At 35.9% G+C, this 16,219-nt stretch overlaps 1 protein-coding gene across 1 annotated transcript; it reads left to right on the top strand.

Moving 5' to 3' along the window:
• Window positions 1-11,147: 11,147 nt before the first annotated feature.
• On the top strand, window positions 11,148-16,219 carry LOC112165011 (serine carboxypeptidase-like 51). Its single transcript, XM_024301384.2, has 13 exons — window positions 11,148-11,428; window positions 11,539-11,633; window positions 11,772-11,879; window positions 11,960-12,200; window positions 12,298-12,341; window positions 12,447-12,514; window positions 12,632-12,737; window positions 12,916-13,133; window positions 13,209-13,278; window positions 13,942-13,992; window positions 14,189-14,241; window positions 14,326-14,458; window positions 15,725-16,219. The coding sequence occupies exons 1-13, from the start codon at window positions 11,314-11,316 to the stop codon at window positions 15,815-15,817; spliced, it is 1,395 nt and encodes a 464-aa protein (XP_024157152.1). The 5' UTR covers window positions 11,148-11,313; the 3' UTR covers window positions 15,818-16,219.

Genomic DNA, 16,219 nt, shown 5'->3' with positions numbered 1-16,219 from the left:
GCCATAGAGAGTGGCACTCTGGTGTCACAGGCCATGGCCCCAGCTAGGATACGCGGGAGACCCGTGAGTTCGAATGATACTTTGGCATAACTCAATCCTTTGATCATCGACATTCAAAATTCATCTCATGAGAATGTTCCAGATTATGGTTATCGTTGGGGGACGCCTCATTGTCAGAACCTGTGATGCCCAGGAAATTCATATTTATTTTCCGAGGATTTTCCAGAATCTAAATTGTGGTTATTGGACTGTTTCATGGCTCGTGGATGGAGCGAAAGTGTTTCGGACGAATTTTTATTCGAAAATATGACTTTAGGGGTGGCGCAAAGGTTGACTTTAGATACGTTGAGATTCTCTGAAAACTTCCTTCACGAAAGTCGTAGAGTGCATTGATACGAATTCGTGGACATGTGGAACGCGAAAATCGGAGTTCGTATGTGAAAGTTATGAGCATTTGAAGTTTTGGGAAAGTTCGATAAATAGGAGTTTCTATTTTCGGAAACTTACTATTTTCATTTTTTCCACTTTTTCTTTTCCGGAAATCAGAAGCTCTGTTCTCTCTCTTCTTTACACGTGACCCGACCCGGCCGCCATTTCCGATTCTGACGACCTCTACCGGTGAAACTCTCTAGATAGGCTCGTCTCCACCGTGTGCTCCTCTCTGTGGTGTCCTCTAGCATCGATTCGCAGAGGCGACGATGCAGCAAGGAGGCGAACTTTGGTGCAGTCGGACCTGATCGGTTCTCCGATCTCCGACGACAGCGGGGCTTCAAGTTTCCTTGGGTGAGTTTAGAGGAGCCTCCTTGATCGATCTGTGGTGGTTTTTGGATCGATTCACGTGAAACTTGGTTCAACTCGGATTGAACAGTAATCCACGAGTTGTGAGGTAGTTTTCAACCCTTTATGCTTGTTTTCTGACTTCGAGCTAGTTATGAAAATTCACAAGCATGCTTAGATGAAACTTTTTGGTGTTGGGAGTTTTGGGAAATAATGAGTTTTGGTCGACGGCAGTGCGCCACCACCTGTGGGGGCGTTCCGGCCATATTAGGAACTGTTTCTGGTATTATATATCTTCTACTCGTTGATACGAGCGTTTAGATATATAATATGCAAATTTTGGAGTTCGAATGGATTTGTTATGATTTTTACGGTTTCATACCAGTTGATTTATTCGATCCGTGAAGATCTGAGCATCCGATCGACTTGTGGTTTGGACACATCGATTGTGGAAGTGTTCCAGAGACTTTGGGAGGTCTCAGAAGTGGTTTCGCCTAAATTTGGCGTTACCTTGAGATTTTGGTTCAATTTGGGGATTCGAACTTTATTAAATTGTGATTCGTTAACTGAGTCGGAGCTGTAATTCCTTTGGTACGTAACGAGGTATTCTTTGGACAGCTATTTTGGGTGGTTTGGCTGCTTTGTTCTGTATTGAAGATGCAGCGGGAGTTTCGAGGTGAGTAATCTCACAAGGTTCATTAATGAACGGAATACCTTTATTTTTTAGAGTTATTTAGTAACTGCAAACTATAGTTGGTATTAGTAGGCATTCCTGAGCGGATGACTACGTATATATATATATTTACATGAAATATATATGTTTCGGTGGATTGTGGATTTGTGAAAACAATATGCATGAATGATGCTTTCTATTGTTTTGGGTTGTGGCTTTTGGAAAACAAATGATTGTGGAAATGATTGATTTCGATTTGATTTGAAAAGCGTTGAGATTTTTGTACGAAAACAGTATGCATGGAATGATGCTTTTTATTGTTTTGTGTTATGGCTTTTCGGAAAACAATGATTATGGAAATGTTGATTTCGATTGTTTTCAAAAGCGTTGCGATTTGTGTAACATTTTGGGTCCAGTGCGACTCCTTTAATGTTTTGCTCCAAGGGACTGTGCGGCCCGAGGAACGAAGGTCTATGACCTTGGGCAGAATATCAGGTAATCACGTCTTTGGCCGAACGAGTGGTTTCGTTTCAGTTAGAGCTCTAATCTGTCTGCCATATAGGTAATTCATGGGGTAACGGGAATTGGTTATTGAGAACTCATGACATTATGTGTTTTTGGGAAACAAGATGTGAGTTGCTTCCTTATTAACAGTTTTTAAGGGGACAAGGTGCAAGTTGTTTTCCTTGTTAACGATTTGATAGAAATCAAGGTGTGAGTTGCTTTCTATGATACGATTATGGTACATTTGATAGAATTCAAAGTGTGAGTTGTTTTCTATGTTTTATTGATAGAAATCAAGGTGTGAGTTGCTTTCTATGGTACGATTATGGTACATTTGATAGAATTCAAAGTGTGAGTTGTTTTCTATGTTTTATTGATAGAAATCAAGGTGTGAGCTGTTTTTCTATGGTACGATTTTGATACAATTGATAGGAACCAAGAAGTGAGTTGTTTTCTATGTTTTGATTTGAAAGGAAATTAAAGTGTGAGTTATTCTCCTTTATTTCGTGTTTTAAGGAATCAAAGCGTGAGCTGTTTTCCTTATTTCTGGTGTGAGTTGTGTTAACTGTTTTGAGTTACTCATACGGGCTTACAAAGCTTACCAGGTTTGTTGTGTGACAACCCGGTACACTATTCAAACAGTGTAAGGGTTAATCCTGCAGGTGAGGATAATCGTGGTTGAAGCTGAGGTAGCACCTTTGCAGCTTTACGGTAGGAAGCTATTTCTGTGACCTTACTTTTGATAAGGACTTCCGTTGTAGTAAACTCTAAGGAGCATTTACAACTTTTATCTTGTTGTTGACAATTTAATTCGTAAGCTTATGTAATATAGACTCTGTGGAGTGGATCAATATTGACATAGTGGGTTCAGGGCATCAATATGTACTTGGGTTAAAAGGGAAAAAGTTTCTAGGTATTTTGTATTGATGGCTGAACGTTCACGCATATATAATTATGGGATTGTATATCTATTTTTATTTGTGATAAAAATCAGGGGCATGACAGAACCGACTCCTGAGAATATAGAACTCTCTGAAAATTACACTAGTGCACAGAAGACATGAGATCGAAACACCATTACGATTGATGATGTATTTGCGCATGAGTTTGTTGAGTCCAATGATATCAAACCAAGCTCCATTGATGAATAAATACCAACATATAGAAAATTGGCCTCAATGGAAAGATGCGATCAAGGTTAAGTTAGATTCTCTAACAAAGAGGAAGGTTTTTTGAGCTAGTGATACCAACATCTCCTAACATAAAACCTATTGACTAATGGGTCTTCGTTAGAAAGCATGATGAGAAAAAGATATAGTAATCTCACCTTATAGCGCAAGGCTTCTCATAAAACGCCCTGGAATCGACTATGAAGAGACATATTCTTCCGTAATGGATGTCATTGCACTTCACTACCTTGTCAATTTGGTAATTTTTGAATAACTGAACATGCAGCTTACAAATGTGATCACCATGTATCTCTATGGGGATCTAGATATGGAATATACATGAAGGTTACTAGTGAACTTCATTTACCCAAATCAAGTGGCTCTAGACCACAGAGCGCATTTGCAATGAGGTTGAAATGCTTACTAAAGTGACTACTTGATTGAGAAGGGATATGTGAATGCCCTAGCGTTTCTAAGACAAGTTCTAGATTCTATCACAATTCATGTTGGTGATATGATCTTCATTGGAAGCCCATATAGAGTTAAGGGAAACCGCTGAACACTTGAAATCTGAGTTTGAGATGAAGGATCTTGGGAGAACACGGTTTTGTCTCGGTTTGGAACTCGAGTACCGTGTTGATGGATGCTTAGGCGTTTTGACAAGATCAAGCCTTCAAGCATGCCCATGATCGCCCGTAGTCTTAATCCTAAAAATGATCCTCTTCATTCGAAGGATGATGACGAATATGTGCTAGAGGTAGAAGTGCCCTACAAGTACAATGGGATCATTATTGTACTTAGCTCAATGCACAAGATCGGACATCTTATTTGCAGTGAACTTGTTAGCTTGCTATAGTTATGCGTCAACGCGACGTCATTGGACTGGTGATATGGGCTTGTTCTATCCCCACATAGAGATGATGGATTTAGACCCATCACACACCAGGAACGCTGCTAACACTGGCTTGCGTCCTCTATCCTCATCCTAAAACGACATTTGTGTTTTGGAAGGTTTTGCTGATTCTCTAACCCACAAAGGTCACTCCCAAATTGGTTATGTGTTCACCATGGGTAAGATCGGGATATCTTAGAGGTCTATAAAGCAGACCCTAGTCGCTATATCTTCAAACCATGCAGAGATTATTATTCTTCACGAAGTAGTTCGTGAATGTATGTGGATTTGATCCATAATTACGCATGTTCGAAGCAATTATGGTTTGAAGTCTATCACAAATGAGCCTACGAGCATTTATGAGGATAATGCTGCTTACTTTGAACAAATGAAGTAAGGCTACATCAAAGGCGACAACATCAAGCATCATCAACAATAACAGACTCTCCTCAAGATCAAAGTGAACTAGGTTTGATCTGAGGACAGTATGGCAGACTTGTCCATTAAGTCATTGCCTAAATCCACTTTCGAGAAACATGTTGGTAGCATTGTTTGCAGAAATTATCCGAACTCCCACGATAGTAGTCATTAGGGGGAGATGCAAACATTAGGGGGAGATATCTACATGTATGGTCTCGAAACATGAAGGGTGTGTTGTACTCTTTTTCTCCTTCGAACAAGGTTATTTTTGTTCCACTGGGTTTTTGATACTCGGGAAGGTTTTTGACGAGGTAGCGAGAAGAGCACCACGTTTGGACGATACAACAAGGAGTGTTTAAGGACACCTAGTTTGTGTGTCTGACCCAAACTCTGATTACTTGTCTGAGTTGTAATAGGGTTAGTCTTATCGATATCTACAGAGATAATTCAATTCTGTTACCTTGTAAGACGCAGATTCTTTGCTTGTAATCTTCTATATAAAGAGACTCTTATTATCAATAAAAGTACAACTCACTATCTCCCAATTTTTGTTTCCCTAAAATAGTTTTTAGTTTCTCAGAATAAAAATTGAAAACATTTTCTATTTTTATTTTTCAAATTTTAAGAAATAGGTCGCCGAATGCATTCTGACCCCATTTTCATTTTTTACCTACATGAAAATATTACCAAACACTACATTAGTTTTCTATAAAGCCACTTGCGTGCCCATAAGCCAAGCTTGCTCAAGGATGAGCAGCCAATGAAGATAGTTCAATATGTGATATGAAATCATATGTAATATGCACTCGATCATACCAAAAATTAAAATGCTATGATATGTATGCATGCATTTACGTGTAGGGATTCACACGAATCAGTTGAGATTTAAAGAGGTGTATTTTTTTTTTTTTTAACCAGATTTAAAGAGGTGTATAAGAAACTTTATATAGACTTTAAATATGAGGTGTTAATAAAAAAGCCTCGACATAAGTGTGTGAGGTTCTATTTTTTATAGCCCAAAGATGACTGGGTGTTCTTTGATCACAATAGTCATTGGCGCCTCCCAAGATCTCTCAATGTCCTCGGATTGTATAACTTGGTGCAATTTCCACATCGGTGGCGGCGAAGGCGCTGCTACAGTGTCCTCTTCCTTGATTAGTTGCTGATTGCATGGGTGGCCAGTGGCCACGTGTGCTTGGGCCAATGGAGTATTTCTTTCGGTTGTTTTGCTTGGACGTGTTTCTTTTTCTTTTCTATCTGTATTATTTGGACCATTATTGGGTCTTTCCTATACTTATTACGGTTCGTTGAAGGAAAATGGTCTTGAATTGTATGAAATGTTGAAAATCAGTCTCTGGACTACTCAAATATATGTATTCTTAACCAACATGTGCTGCCAAATCTCCCCCTTTGTCATTATGGTTTAATTAAGCTCATATTATCTGTCCCCTGGCCCTGGTGTACACCAGCTTTACGATAGAGACCATTTTCCTATATCATAATAATTAAGCTCATAATTAGTTCAGGTAGGACCACATATATATATATATATATATATATATATATATGTCTTTGAATAAATATATTATTAATCATAATTATTAATTAACCATCCATAGTTGGGGAATTTATCAATTATTAGCGTGATTAGCATCTTCTTCTATGGTGTGTTATTATCTTGTATTTCAATTTCATGAAAAATATTTGTAAAGTGCTGAATATTGTAGGTACGAATAATTATTCTTTTTTTTTTTTTTTTTGTTTAAAGAGAGACGACAAGATTTCTATTCGATGCAAAATATAAGTTCTAATACAATTCTCCAGAAGGATGTCATGTAGAGCTCATTTAACTAACTGGTCGTGTCCTACTAAATATGATGAAAAATAGGATCTGGGTCTCTGGGAGCTTTGGAAGTCTCCTCCAATATCCTCACAAACAGGACTCAAGTGTGCCCTAGAAGAGTCTGTAGAAGATGGTGCTCCAACCAATTTTAGACAATCTGTCTTGATTATTCTGACTGAACAAAGATTGTGCTCAATAATGAATTGAAAACTACCGCACGCAATCGCATACCTGATGCACCACGTCAACAAAGTGTATTATCTCATTTTAACATTGTCATGTTATACTGACATGTGGCAACAATGATTGAAATTAAAGACTTAGATTTTTTACACATATTTTGAGATAATTTCTTGTGCAATGATAGATGAGACTCATAAAGAATTTGATTTGGCTAAAAATAGCTCAGTTTACCCCATTTGTTGATTGATAAAATCTTCAAATGTTCCAAATCTCTAATGGGAGCAAAAGTTCCTGCCAAGTCACGATAATAAAATTTTGTGTACATTACTTCTCCCTCCATATTCGTTTTGAGAGAGCGACTTTAATAGTTGAATGTCCATGATAGTTCCATTTGCCTAAAGTAATGGTCTGAAAGGTCCTTGCATGTGAGAGGGAAGTTTCCCTTTCACAATCCATCTTCCTTCAAGTGGAAACTAGCTGTTGCAATGTTTATAACTTGTCACAGCAGCAATATGTTTTGTTGTAAATGAATTCACACGTACCCACCTATGAATCTGTATAAATGAACAATTGCCTTTGAAATGATAATCTTATATAATGAGGAATTCATTAAGATTTTCCAATCAATATTTGTGAGACCCATTTTTCGATTACATTTTGACAAATTAATCTTTAAATGTTTAGATTGTTGGAGAGGAAAGATCCCACATTAGAAAAGTGACAAATAAAATAAAACTTATAAGTGGGTGGATCTCACCCAATTGTACCAAGGCCTTTTGTGATTAAAACTCAACACCTAATGGGTGGTTAAGTTGGGACAATATCGGTACAATAGTGGGCCACAGGCCACGCTTGTCGCTGTTTAACATGGTATCAGAGCGGTTCGCTCTTCAATAAGTCGTCATCAGGGACCCGGATATGGGTTCATTCATTAATTGATTCACCAATCTCCTCTCCAATCATGGACCTAGTTTGGGTTCATCAAATTGGCCATCGGAAGTTTCCGATTGGATTATTGCCAAGTGTCCGATGTGGGCCTTAGATTGTTATGTGATTGGTCAAGTCTCTAATGTGGGACTTGTGACCTGATTTCCAATGTGGAATCAGGTTTGTCAATTAATTCCACGTGCATACCTAGAGCTAGGTTGCACGTGAAGGGGCATGTTGGAGAGGAAAGATCCCACATTGGAAAAGTGACAAATAAAATAAAACTTATAAGTGGGTGGATCTCACCCAATTATACCGAGGCCTTTTGTGATTAAAACCCAACATCTAACGGGTGGTTAAGTTGGGACAATATCGGTACAATAGTGGGCCACAGGCCACGCTTGTCGCTGTTTAACATAGATATGCATAAATCAATCTTTAGATGTTTAGGAATGCATAAGTAGATCACTTCTAAAAGATTTCAATCAAAATGCTAATCATTAAGGTACCGAACTAGATCAAATCAATGAAACAACCAAATCTGTCAAATCTGAACCTTTCATGTTCATAAATGATAAATCACGATTATGAATACCTTAAAAAAATTTAATTTGGTTGAAAATTTACAGAAATGATCTACTCATGAATATTTAAACATCTAACAATTGATTTGCCAAAATGTGATAAAAAAGTAGGTCTCAAAACCATTGATTAGAAAATCCTCATGAAGTTCTCATTGTATTAATGGTCCTCATTTTTTTTGTATCAACAAAAAAAAAATTGATCCTCATTAGAGCCCCACCCGTCTTATATAATAAGGCCCTTCTCTTTAAGGGATTTTTTTTCCCATCATTTTAAGTAAGGATTAAAATATCGGTTTATACATTTCTATCGAAACTTTGAAGAAAAGAGATATCGGAAATATATCGAACATATTCTGAGAAATAAATTTTTTTTGAAATATTTAGTTTATTGGATTTACATATAAATATATATAATGGCAACTTCATCTATATATATCAAAAAAGAGATTGTAGGTGGTTGAAAAGATGCTCGCTGGTCTACAAAAGTATAATAATCAAATCATGACATATGACCCATATTATTTGTACAGTGATGAATATGATAGTCATAGATCTCATTGGAGCTGTAGATTGTTTGCCCTATAAGGGGATAGTAAAGATGGATCCAACTAGATGACTAGTCATGTATTTCTCCCTATTACTTATATTCATAAACGTTATAGCTAAATTGATTATTGCCATCATGGGATTCATTTGAGGTTTCACTGCGCTCTGTGCCTAAATTGATATAATCAAAACTTAAGGCAACTGAAGTAGCATCAGATGGGGTACTTTGACCATCAGTTGCACCTCTAGTCCTTCTCTCATAAACAATTTTCTCTTGAGCACCATGAAAAGTTGTTCTAGCTCCATGGTCTTCATCTTAGGTGGCATGATCAAAATTACTTTCACAGGTAAATTGGTTTAATCCTCCATCCATAGAAGATTGTTCATATTCATATCATCCAGCTTCACCACCTTTTCCACTTCTACCATCTTCATCATCATCAATACCATCCGGAGTTGCTGTACCACTCCATGCATCATCACTATCTGATTATCTCTAGGGTTTTTAACAACTTCTTCAGATAAAATCTTCTCTACATTGATTCCATCATTAGTTGCAGTTTCTACAACTTGTGGATGATGGTTGCCAAGTTCATCATCGAGGTGTACGTGCAAGTATAATCCAATGAAGTGGATCAATGTCATTATTAAGCAGTTCACTTGCAACATGAAGTAGATCGATATAGTTGTTTTCATTGACCATATTATTTATTGTGTTTCTTTCGCACAGCTGCAACTTCATGTTGTAATAGCAATATATAAGCTTTTACAACTTCTCCTCATCCGGATTCCCCTTGTGGGGATTACTGCTCACCCAGATTCACCTTGAGGGGATTTCTCCTCTCCTAAATTCCCCTTGAGGGGGTTACTCCTTGCTCATATTTGCCTTGAGGGGATTTCTCTTCACACAGATTCTCTGTTAGAGAATTACTTCTCACTTAAAATGTACTTGATATTATCTAACCGTCCATTTCTATTGGTGCAAGTGCACGTCAGTGCATTGAATACTTCCTCATGACTTCTTTCTCACATACTCTTATAGACCCTTATTGGCTACGACAACAGTCGTAACTAAGCAATTTGGTCACTTTCGTGTACTCATGGGATGGCTGGCCCTTGAGGTTTCCTTAAGGAATCAAAATGGCAAGTCATATGTTCGTGTCTTCCAAAATAGCTCATTACAAGCAATGTTGGCAAAATGTCATTATCTATGATTTTGCTTTATAATAGTCTACCTTGAAAAGTATGCACAAAATTACAGAAGCATAAGAGTCTACAAAATTTGACAAAACCTTGTGAAACATCGATACTAATGTGGTTAATTTAATGGAACTTTGTGATGACCAAAACGCATGTGTACTAACATTTTCGAGTCCCCGTTTGCTCATGCTTACATTGTGTAACAGATGCATCACACAGCAAATTCCATGCACATTAACAGTTAAAGCAAAAGGGTAAAGTCTTAAAACCAAACCTCACCAAAAATGCTAATCACACCAACTCCTTAATAGACTTGAAAAAAGAAGAAAAATATTTAAAATAAAATAAAAAATTCGATTAATTGCTTAATTTTTTGGTTTTTTGTTGTTGATTTGTTTGTAAATTGAAAACGACAGTAACAAGGATTTTGAAGGAATGACATATGCATGAAAAAGGAATGTAGTTTTTGAAATAATATTAGGGTGTGGCTAATTGGCTATTGCCACCCTAATAACTATTTTATTCGCTCTACAAGTTTCTATTCATTAAAATACTAAAATATCTTAATATTTATTCCAAAAAAAAAAATATCTTAATATGAAATTACAATTCATTTTTCTTATTATCCCTGTAGAATACGTACTTAAAATTACAATTAATTTTTCTTATTACTCCCTACAGAATGCGTACTTAAACTTCATTTTTAATTTTTTCATTCATCGTTAAACCGGGTGAGATTTATTGACTAAGACCATTAAAAATTACAATTAATTTTTTTTATTACCCCTACAGAATACGTACTTAAACTTCATTCTTAATTTTTTTTCATTCATCGTTGAACTCGGTGAGACTGATTGACTAAGATTCATGAGAGAAAAAGATTACGAGCTAAATCCTATATTGGAAAAGAGCATTTTGGGTACTGCAAATGGGTGAACAAAATAAACATGAAATTAAAAAAAAATATTGTAGGGTAAGAAGAGAATGTAGGGTGAACAAAATAATTAGTAGAGTGACAATAACCACATCGTTCCCATAATATTATTATTCACTTCCAATAAAGAGCAATAGTTTAGAGGAGCTTTGGCCCATTTGGATTAGGGCCTTCCTTTGTTTAGAGACATTTACCAATAAAGTTAATTCTAGATTTCTAGGATTTGTATGGAAAAGGATCGAATCCACACAAATAATAAGGAGATAGCTATGAAAGAAAATGGATACTTGATTTAGTGATATCACTGCAACACTCATGATCCAATTGAATATAAAAGGAGAAAAAGAAAAAAGAAAGAAAAAATACTTTCAAATGAAACTTCTATTCGACTTCACTGCTCTCCACATACAAATCAATTATGAATTTCCCAAGTAACAATGATTTAATATCAACAACACACGAGTCAGCTTTTACAACTATTGTTTTCCTCCTTTCGTTATTTCTGTTACAGACAGAGACAAGTTCAAACTAGTACCCTACTCTAGTACTCTTCCTTCAATCCCACAATTCTTCTCTGCATATATAATTCTCCTTTTACTGTATTTTGATTTCACATCTAGTAAAAGCCTGAAAGCTCTTTCTCCTATTGCTTTATCTCCCAATGGAAAAGGTCCCTATACTTGTTCTTGTTTCTGTTCTCCTTTTGGTGCCAACAGCAACTGCTGCTAGAACCCAAGATGGATCAGAGGACTGGGGCTATGTTGAAGTCCGACCCAGTAAGCAATTCATTCTATCGCATCTTTTTGTGTCTTTTGGTATTGCATCAGAAATGTCAAGTGAATTTGGTGTTCATGACTGTTTGCTCTGTTATGATTGTTTTTCACAGAAGCACACATGTTCTGGTGGCTTTATAGAAGTCCTAACAAAGTTAAGGATCCCTCAAAGCCATGGCCAATTATTCTCTGGCTCCAAGGTGGACCTGTAAGTACTTTACCAATAATAATACGGAATGAGTGAATGTGGAAAACCCAGAAAGGAAAGTTGTTCATACTCAATAGAACCCAGAAATTTTTTTTCATTTTTTCTTCACTAATTCATTCTGTTTCCGTAAACAAATAGGGAGCTTCAGGAGTTGGGATTGGGAACTTTGAAGAGGTTGGGCCATTGGACACCAATTTGAAGCCAAGGAATTCAACGTGGTTGCAAAAGGCAGATCTTTTATTTGTGGTAAGTCATCAAAACAGACCCAACTCTTGAGATCATTGGAAACTTTCATATATTAATTTTGGTTTTTTGGCATGATTTAGGATAACCCAGTTGGAACCGGATTCAGTTTTGTGGAGGACAACGCTCTGTTTGTGAAAAATGATGTGGAGGCAGCCACTGATTTGACAACATTACTGAAAGAGCTATTCAACAGAAATGAGAGCCTCCAGAAGAGTCCTCTGTTCATTGTGGCAGAGTCTTATGGAGGCAAATTTGCAGCGACTCTTGGACTTTCAGCTATAAAAGCCATTGAAGAAGGAACACTAAAGCTTAGACTTGGAGGTAAATAGTAACTAATTAATTTTTTGGTCTAATTAGAGAAAACCGAGATCCTTAAAATGATGAAACCGGATTTTTGATATTTCCTTCTGTATTTTAGGTGTTGCATTGGGAGACAGTTGGATCTCCCCGGAAGATTTTGTGGTACTTTTTTGACCCAATAATTCATTAATTTACTGGATTTTTACAGATTTATACTCGATTTCCAAGTGATATTTACAGTTTGGTTTTTATATGTGCACAATGTAGCTTTCATGGGGTCCTCTTCTCAAAGACGTTTCAAGGATTGATGATGATGGCTTGGAGAAATCAAACAGGTCCATTGATTAATTGATTTGGTCTGGTTTCGATGAGTAATATTTGATGTTAGAAAATGATGGATTTGGGAAGTGGTCAGATTTGAGATTTCTAATAAAACCCATTTTGGTTAACAGTGTGGCTCAGCTGATCAAGCAGCAGATTAAGGATGGGAAATTAGAAGATGCAACTAATTCATGGAGTCGCCTTGAGAACCTCATTAGCGCCGGGAGTAATCACGTGGTAATTTTATTTTTCTTTTTTTATATTTATTAAGAGATTTATGAGTCTAAATGTTGCATGATTTTTCTTTTGCAACACATGCATATTGTAAGATGAAGGTTACATGTAGTTCACCATTTTTTTTTTCATGACAGATTTTCAAGTATTATAACTCATATATTGTGATCTTAATTTTCAGGATTTCTATAATTTCCTATTGGATTCAGGAATGGAACTAGTGTCAGTGTCTGTGACAACCACTGAAATATCACCAAAAAAATTTACATTTACGAGATATACAAGATATCTAAATTCCTTGAGGCAGTCTTCATTAGCACCAGGTGGTAATGGAGATCTTGACACTTTGTTGAATGGTGTCATTAAAAGGAAGCTTAAGATTATCCCAAACAATGTGACGTGAGTGTATATGTATTACCATTTATCTCACTTCATATTTGAAATTCACTCATTAAAAGTTTTTTTCTTCTGCAGTTGGGGAATGCAATCCGACAATGTGTTCGAAGCTATGACCGGAGACTTCATGAGACCCAGAATTGATGAGGTAACAATATGATTAATATGGTACCTCAAACAAAAATTATTGTGCATTCTAGAAAATTTCATCTAAATTTATTGCATCTCTAAGATTTAGGGTGGTAATCTAACACCAAGTGAGTTAGGAGTTTGGGATCACATGTCTGGGATCTAATTTAATAACAGAAAATAGAGTATAATACATAAATATAAAAATACTGACTTGCTCACCAATATGAATTTGTAAAATGAAACACAACTCTTCAAATGTGAAATAAAATAATTACACCACTCTGTGTGGGTCAAGTCTCTAGCTTTTTTATTATTTATTTGATTGCACTGAAATTCAAGAAGATTCTGAATTTATTCTCATCGTATTTATCGTCAAAGTTTGGAAATGAACGTTCCTTTTGATCTATCAATGTATTCTTCAACAACCCAATCAAACCTGTCCTTAAAACTACATTTGTCCTTCAGCATGGTTTTTTTTTCTTTCATCATATAGGTTTACCTCTTCTTGTCATCTACTCTACGACACTTCTCATTTGTCTTAGAGTAAAATCTTATTTTGGAGTCAATTTTTGATTTATTTATTTCTTTTATTTTTGGCTTTTTGCAAGTCTTCCCTTTTCATATTTCACATAGGTTGATAATTACTCCACTCATATTTATCTCTTTTGGACTTGAACAGGTTGATCAACTCCTTGCCAAAGGGGTCAATGTCACAATATACAATGGGCAAGTAAGACTCCTCAAATCTTCTTTACTCAGGTTTCATGATTAAGTCTAAAAGTGGACCAATAAAATGTGCATGCTAGGTAATAACGTCACGTTATACATAAGTGCTCATGAGTCACTAATCGGCCCTAACAATGATTAAATTTACAACATCTACTCGCTTTTAGCTGATGACATAATGTGGTCGGGGAATAATGTAGGTTGATCTTATATGCGCAACTAAGGGGACAGAAGCATGGATTGAAAAGCTCAAGTAAAAACCCTATCCACCATTTTCGAGAAATATTCATTACTGTGAATTTTTCATTTTTAGTAAATGATTTTTTTTTCTTTTTAGGTGGGATGGACTCCAACAATTTCTGAAGAAGAGTAGAACCCCTCTCTACTGTGGAAGTGATAGACGTACAAGAGGATTCACCAGGTCGTACAAAAACCTTCACTTCTATTGGATTCTTGGAGCAGGACACTTTGTAAGTTATAATTTACTCACCCACTGATAATAGTAAATGTTTTTACCCCCTCTATATCTAAATTTACTATAGATGTCTTGTCAATTATCATCTCTCGTCACATCTGACCTTTTATGACCATGAAAACCACGTAACACTTGCCCAAATGTGGGAAAATGATGAAACCTAATTTTTTCTTTTTAGGTAAAAAGATAATACAGTTATAGACCTACGATGATGAATAAAAAATATATCAACAAAGTCTTCTGTAGATAAAGTTCCAGTTGCACCAAACTCAAATTCAATCCGTGCCAGTCACGCGCAGTTCCTAATTTATCTATGGTTCACCGACACCATGGTTCATAATAGAATTTTTCAATAGAATATTATTTGGCATTCATTGTCATGGTTAAGATGTCACCTTCACCATCATGTTACTTCAGGATCCTTTGTTTGTTCAAATTTTTGCAAATTTTGAGTGTAGCATTTGAGTTGGCCATGTGTACTAAGCATATTAGTGTACCCCTTTTTGGGGTCAATGAACATATATTAATTATTCTAATTCATGCTATGGTTGGCCGATTCAATTGAAGCAGATAATTATGGTAAATTGACTTCATTCTTTCATGTAAATTGGTACTTTTAGTATCCTTTCATTCATTTGAGGATAAAAAAAAAAAAGGATTTTACCTAGTCAGATTTTAACGAGACTGTCTTGTATCCTCGCATTGTTTTGTATGTTAGTATTTCATTTATTCATAAAGAAAAAAAATTAGGTTTTACCTAGTCAAGATTTTAACGAGATTATCCTATATATCTGCGTTGTGTTGTATGTTAATACTATTTCATTTATAAAAAAAAAATATTTTACTTGATCTGAATTTTAACGAAAGCGTCTTGCATACGCACATTATTTTGTACGTAACTATTTTTTAGGAATACATTACCACATTGCCAAATTTTTAACTTTATTCTTAAATTTTAAGTTTGTGTGAAATAGGATAAATCCATATGCATGGTTAATTTTTGCATTGACCAAAAAAAACTACGTAAATGTATTGTTTTGCAAAGCATGACGGTGACAATTATTGCGTACCATATAGTTCATTATTTAATGGTTTCGTACCATATAGTTTCGTACGATACATACTCAGACAGCGCCAGAGGGAAAGGGCAATCAGAAAAGTCTGAGCAGTCAGAAGTGATGAGCAGACCACTCGTTTTTGGAAGACAGATTCTGAGTCTTACTGACCAAAGGCTGCTCTAATATTTTTTTTTTAAATGTAGGTACCTGTGGATCAGCCCTGCATTGCTTTGAATATGGTGGCTGATATTACACAGTCACCTGCTGCTGCTTCTGCTCCACATACAAGCACATGATATAGACCAAGCATGTTTATTTTTTACTACATTACACAACGTAACACAGGCTACGTGCTGTAGCAGCAGTTCTGCAATAAGCAAACAAAGAAAGAAAGAGGAAGAAGAAGGTACAGACGACAGGTACAGAGTCAACAAGCAAGAGTAATAACAACGTGTCGCACGAAGAACAGCAGCAATAATACAAATGGGGAAACGTTACGCTAACCCGCAGAGTGCAGGCGATAGGAGATATTTTTAGTTTTTGGGGATGAGAGTATGGTGTTATCAATTTCAAATAAATTTTTTTTTTTTTTTATATTGGTATATGATTAATTTCAAATATATTATTTTTTTTTTATTTGTTATCAATTTCAAATATATTGGTATATGATTATTAATTTACTTGATCTTTTTTCCTAA

Source organism: Rosa chinensis, chromosome 5 (assembly GCF_002994745.2).
Source record: "Rosa chinensis cultivar Old Blush chromosome 5, RchiOBHm-V2, whole genome shotgun sequence".
In the NCBI taxonomy this organism is placed as follows: domain Eukaryota; kingdom Viridiplantae; phylum Streptophyta; class Magnoliopsida; order Rosales; family Rosaceae; genus Rosa; species Rosa chinensis.
Note: the sequence above shows the minus strand (reverse complement) of the source record. Positions and strands in the feature narration are given on the sequence as shown.

Excerpts from the sequence above, each read along its gene's own strand:
- LOC112165011 (XM_024301384.2), top strand. The coding sequence starts at position 11,314 with ATGGAAAAGGTCCCTATACTTGTTCTTGTTTCTGTTCTCCTTTTGGTG. Across the intron at positions 12,342-12,446 it reads TCTCCCCGGAAGATTTTGTG|CTTTCATGGGGTCCTCTTCT; the intron begins GTACTTTTTTGA and ends TGCACAATGTAG. Across the intron at positions 12,738-12,915 it reads GCGCCGGGAGTAATCACGTG|GATTTCTATAATTTCCTATT; the intron begins GTAATTTTATTT and ends CTTAATTTTCAG.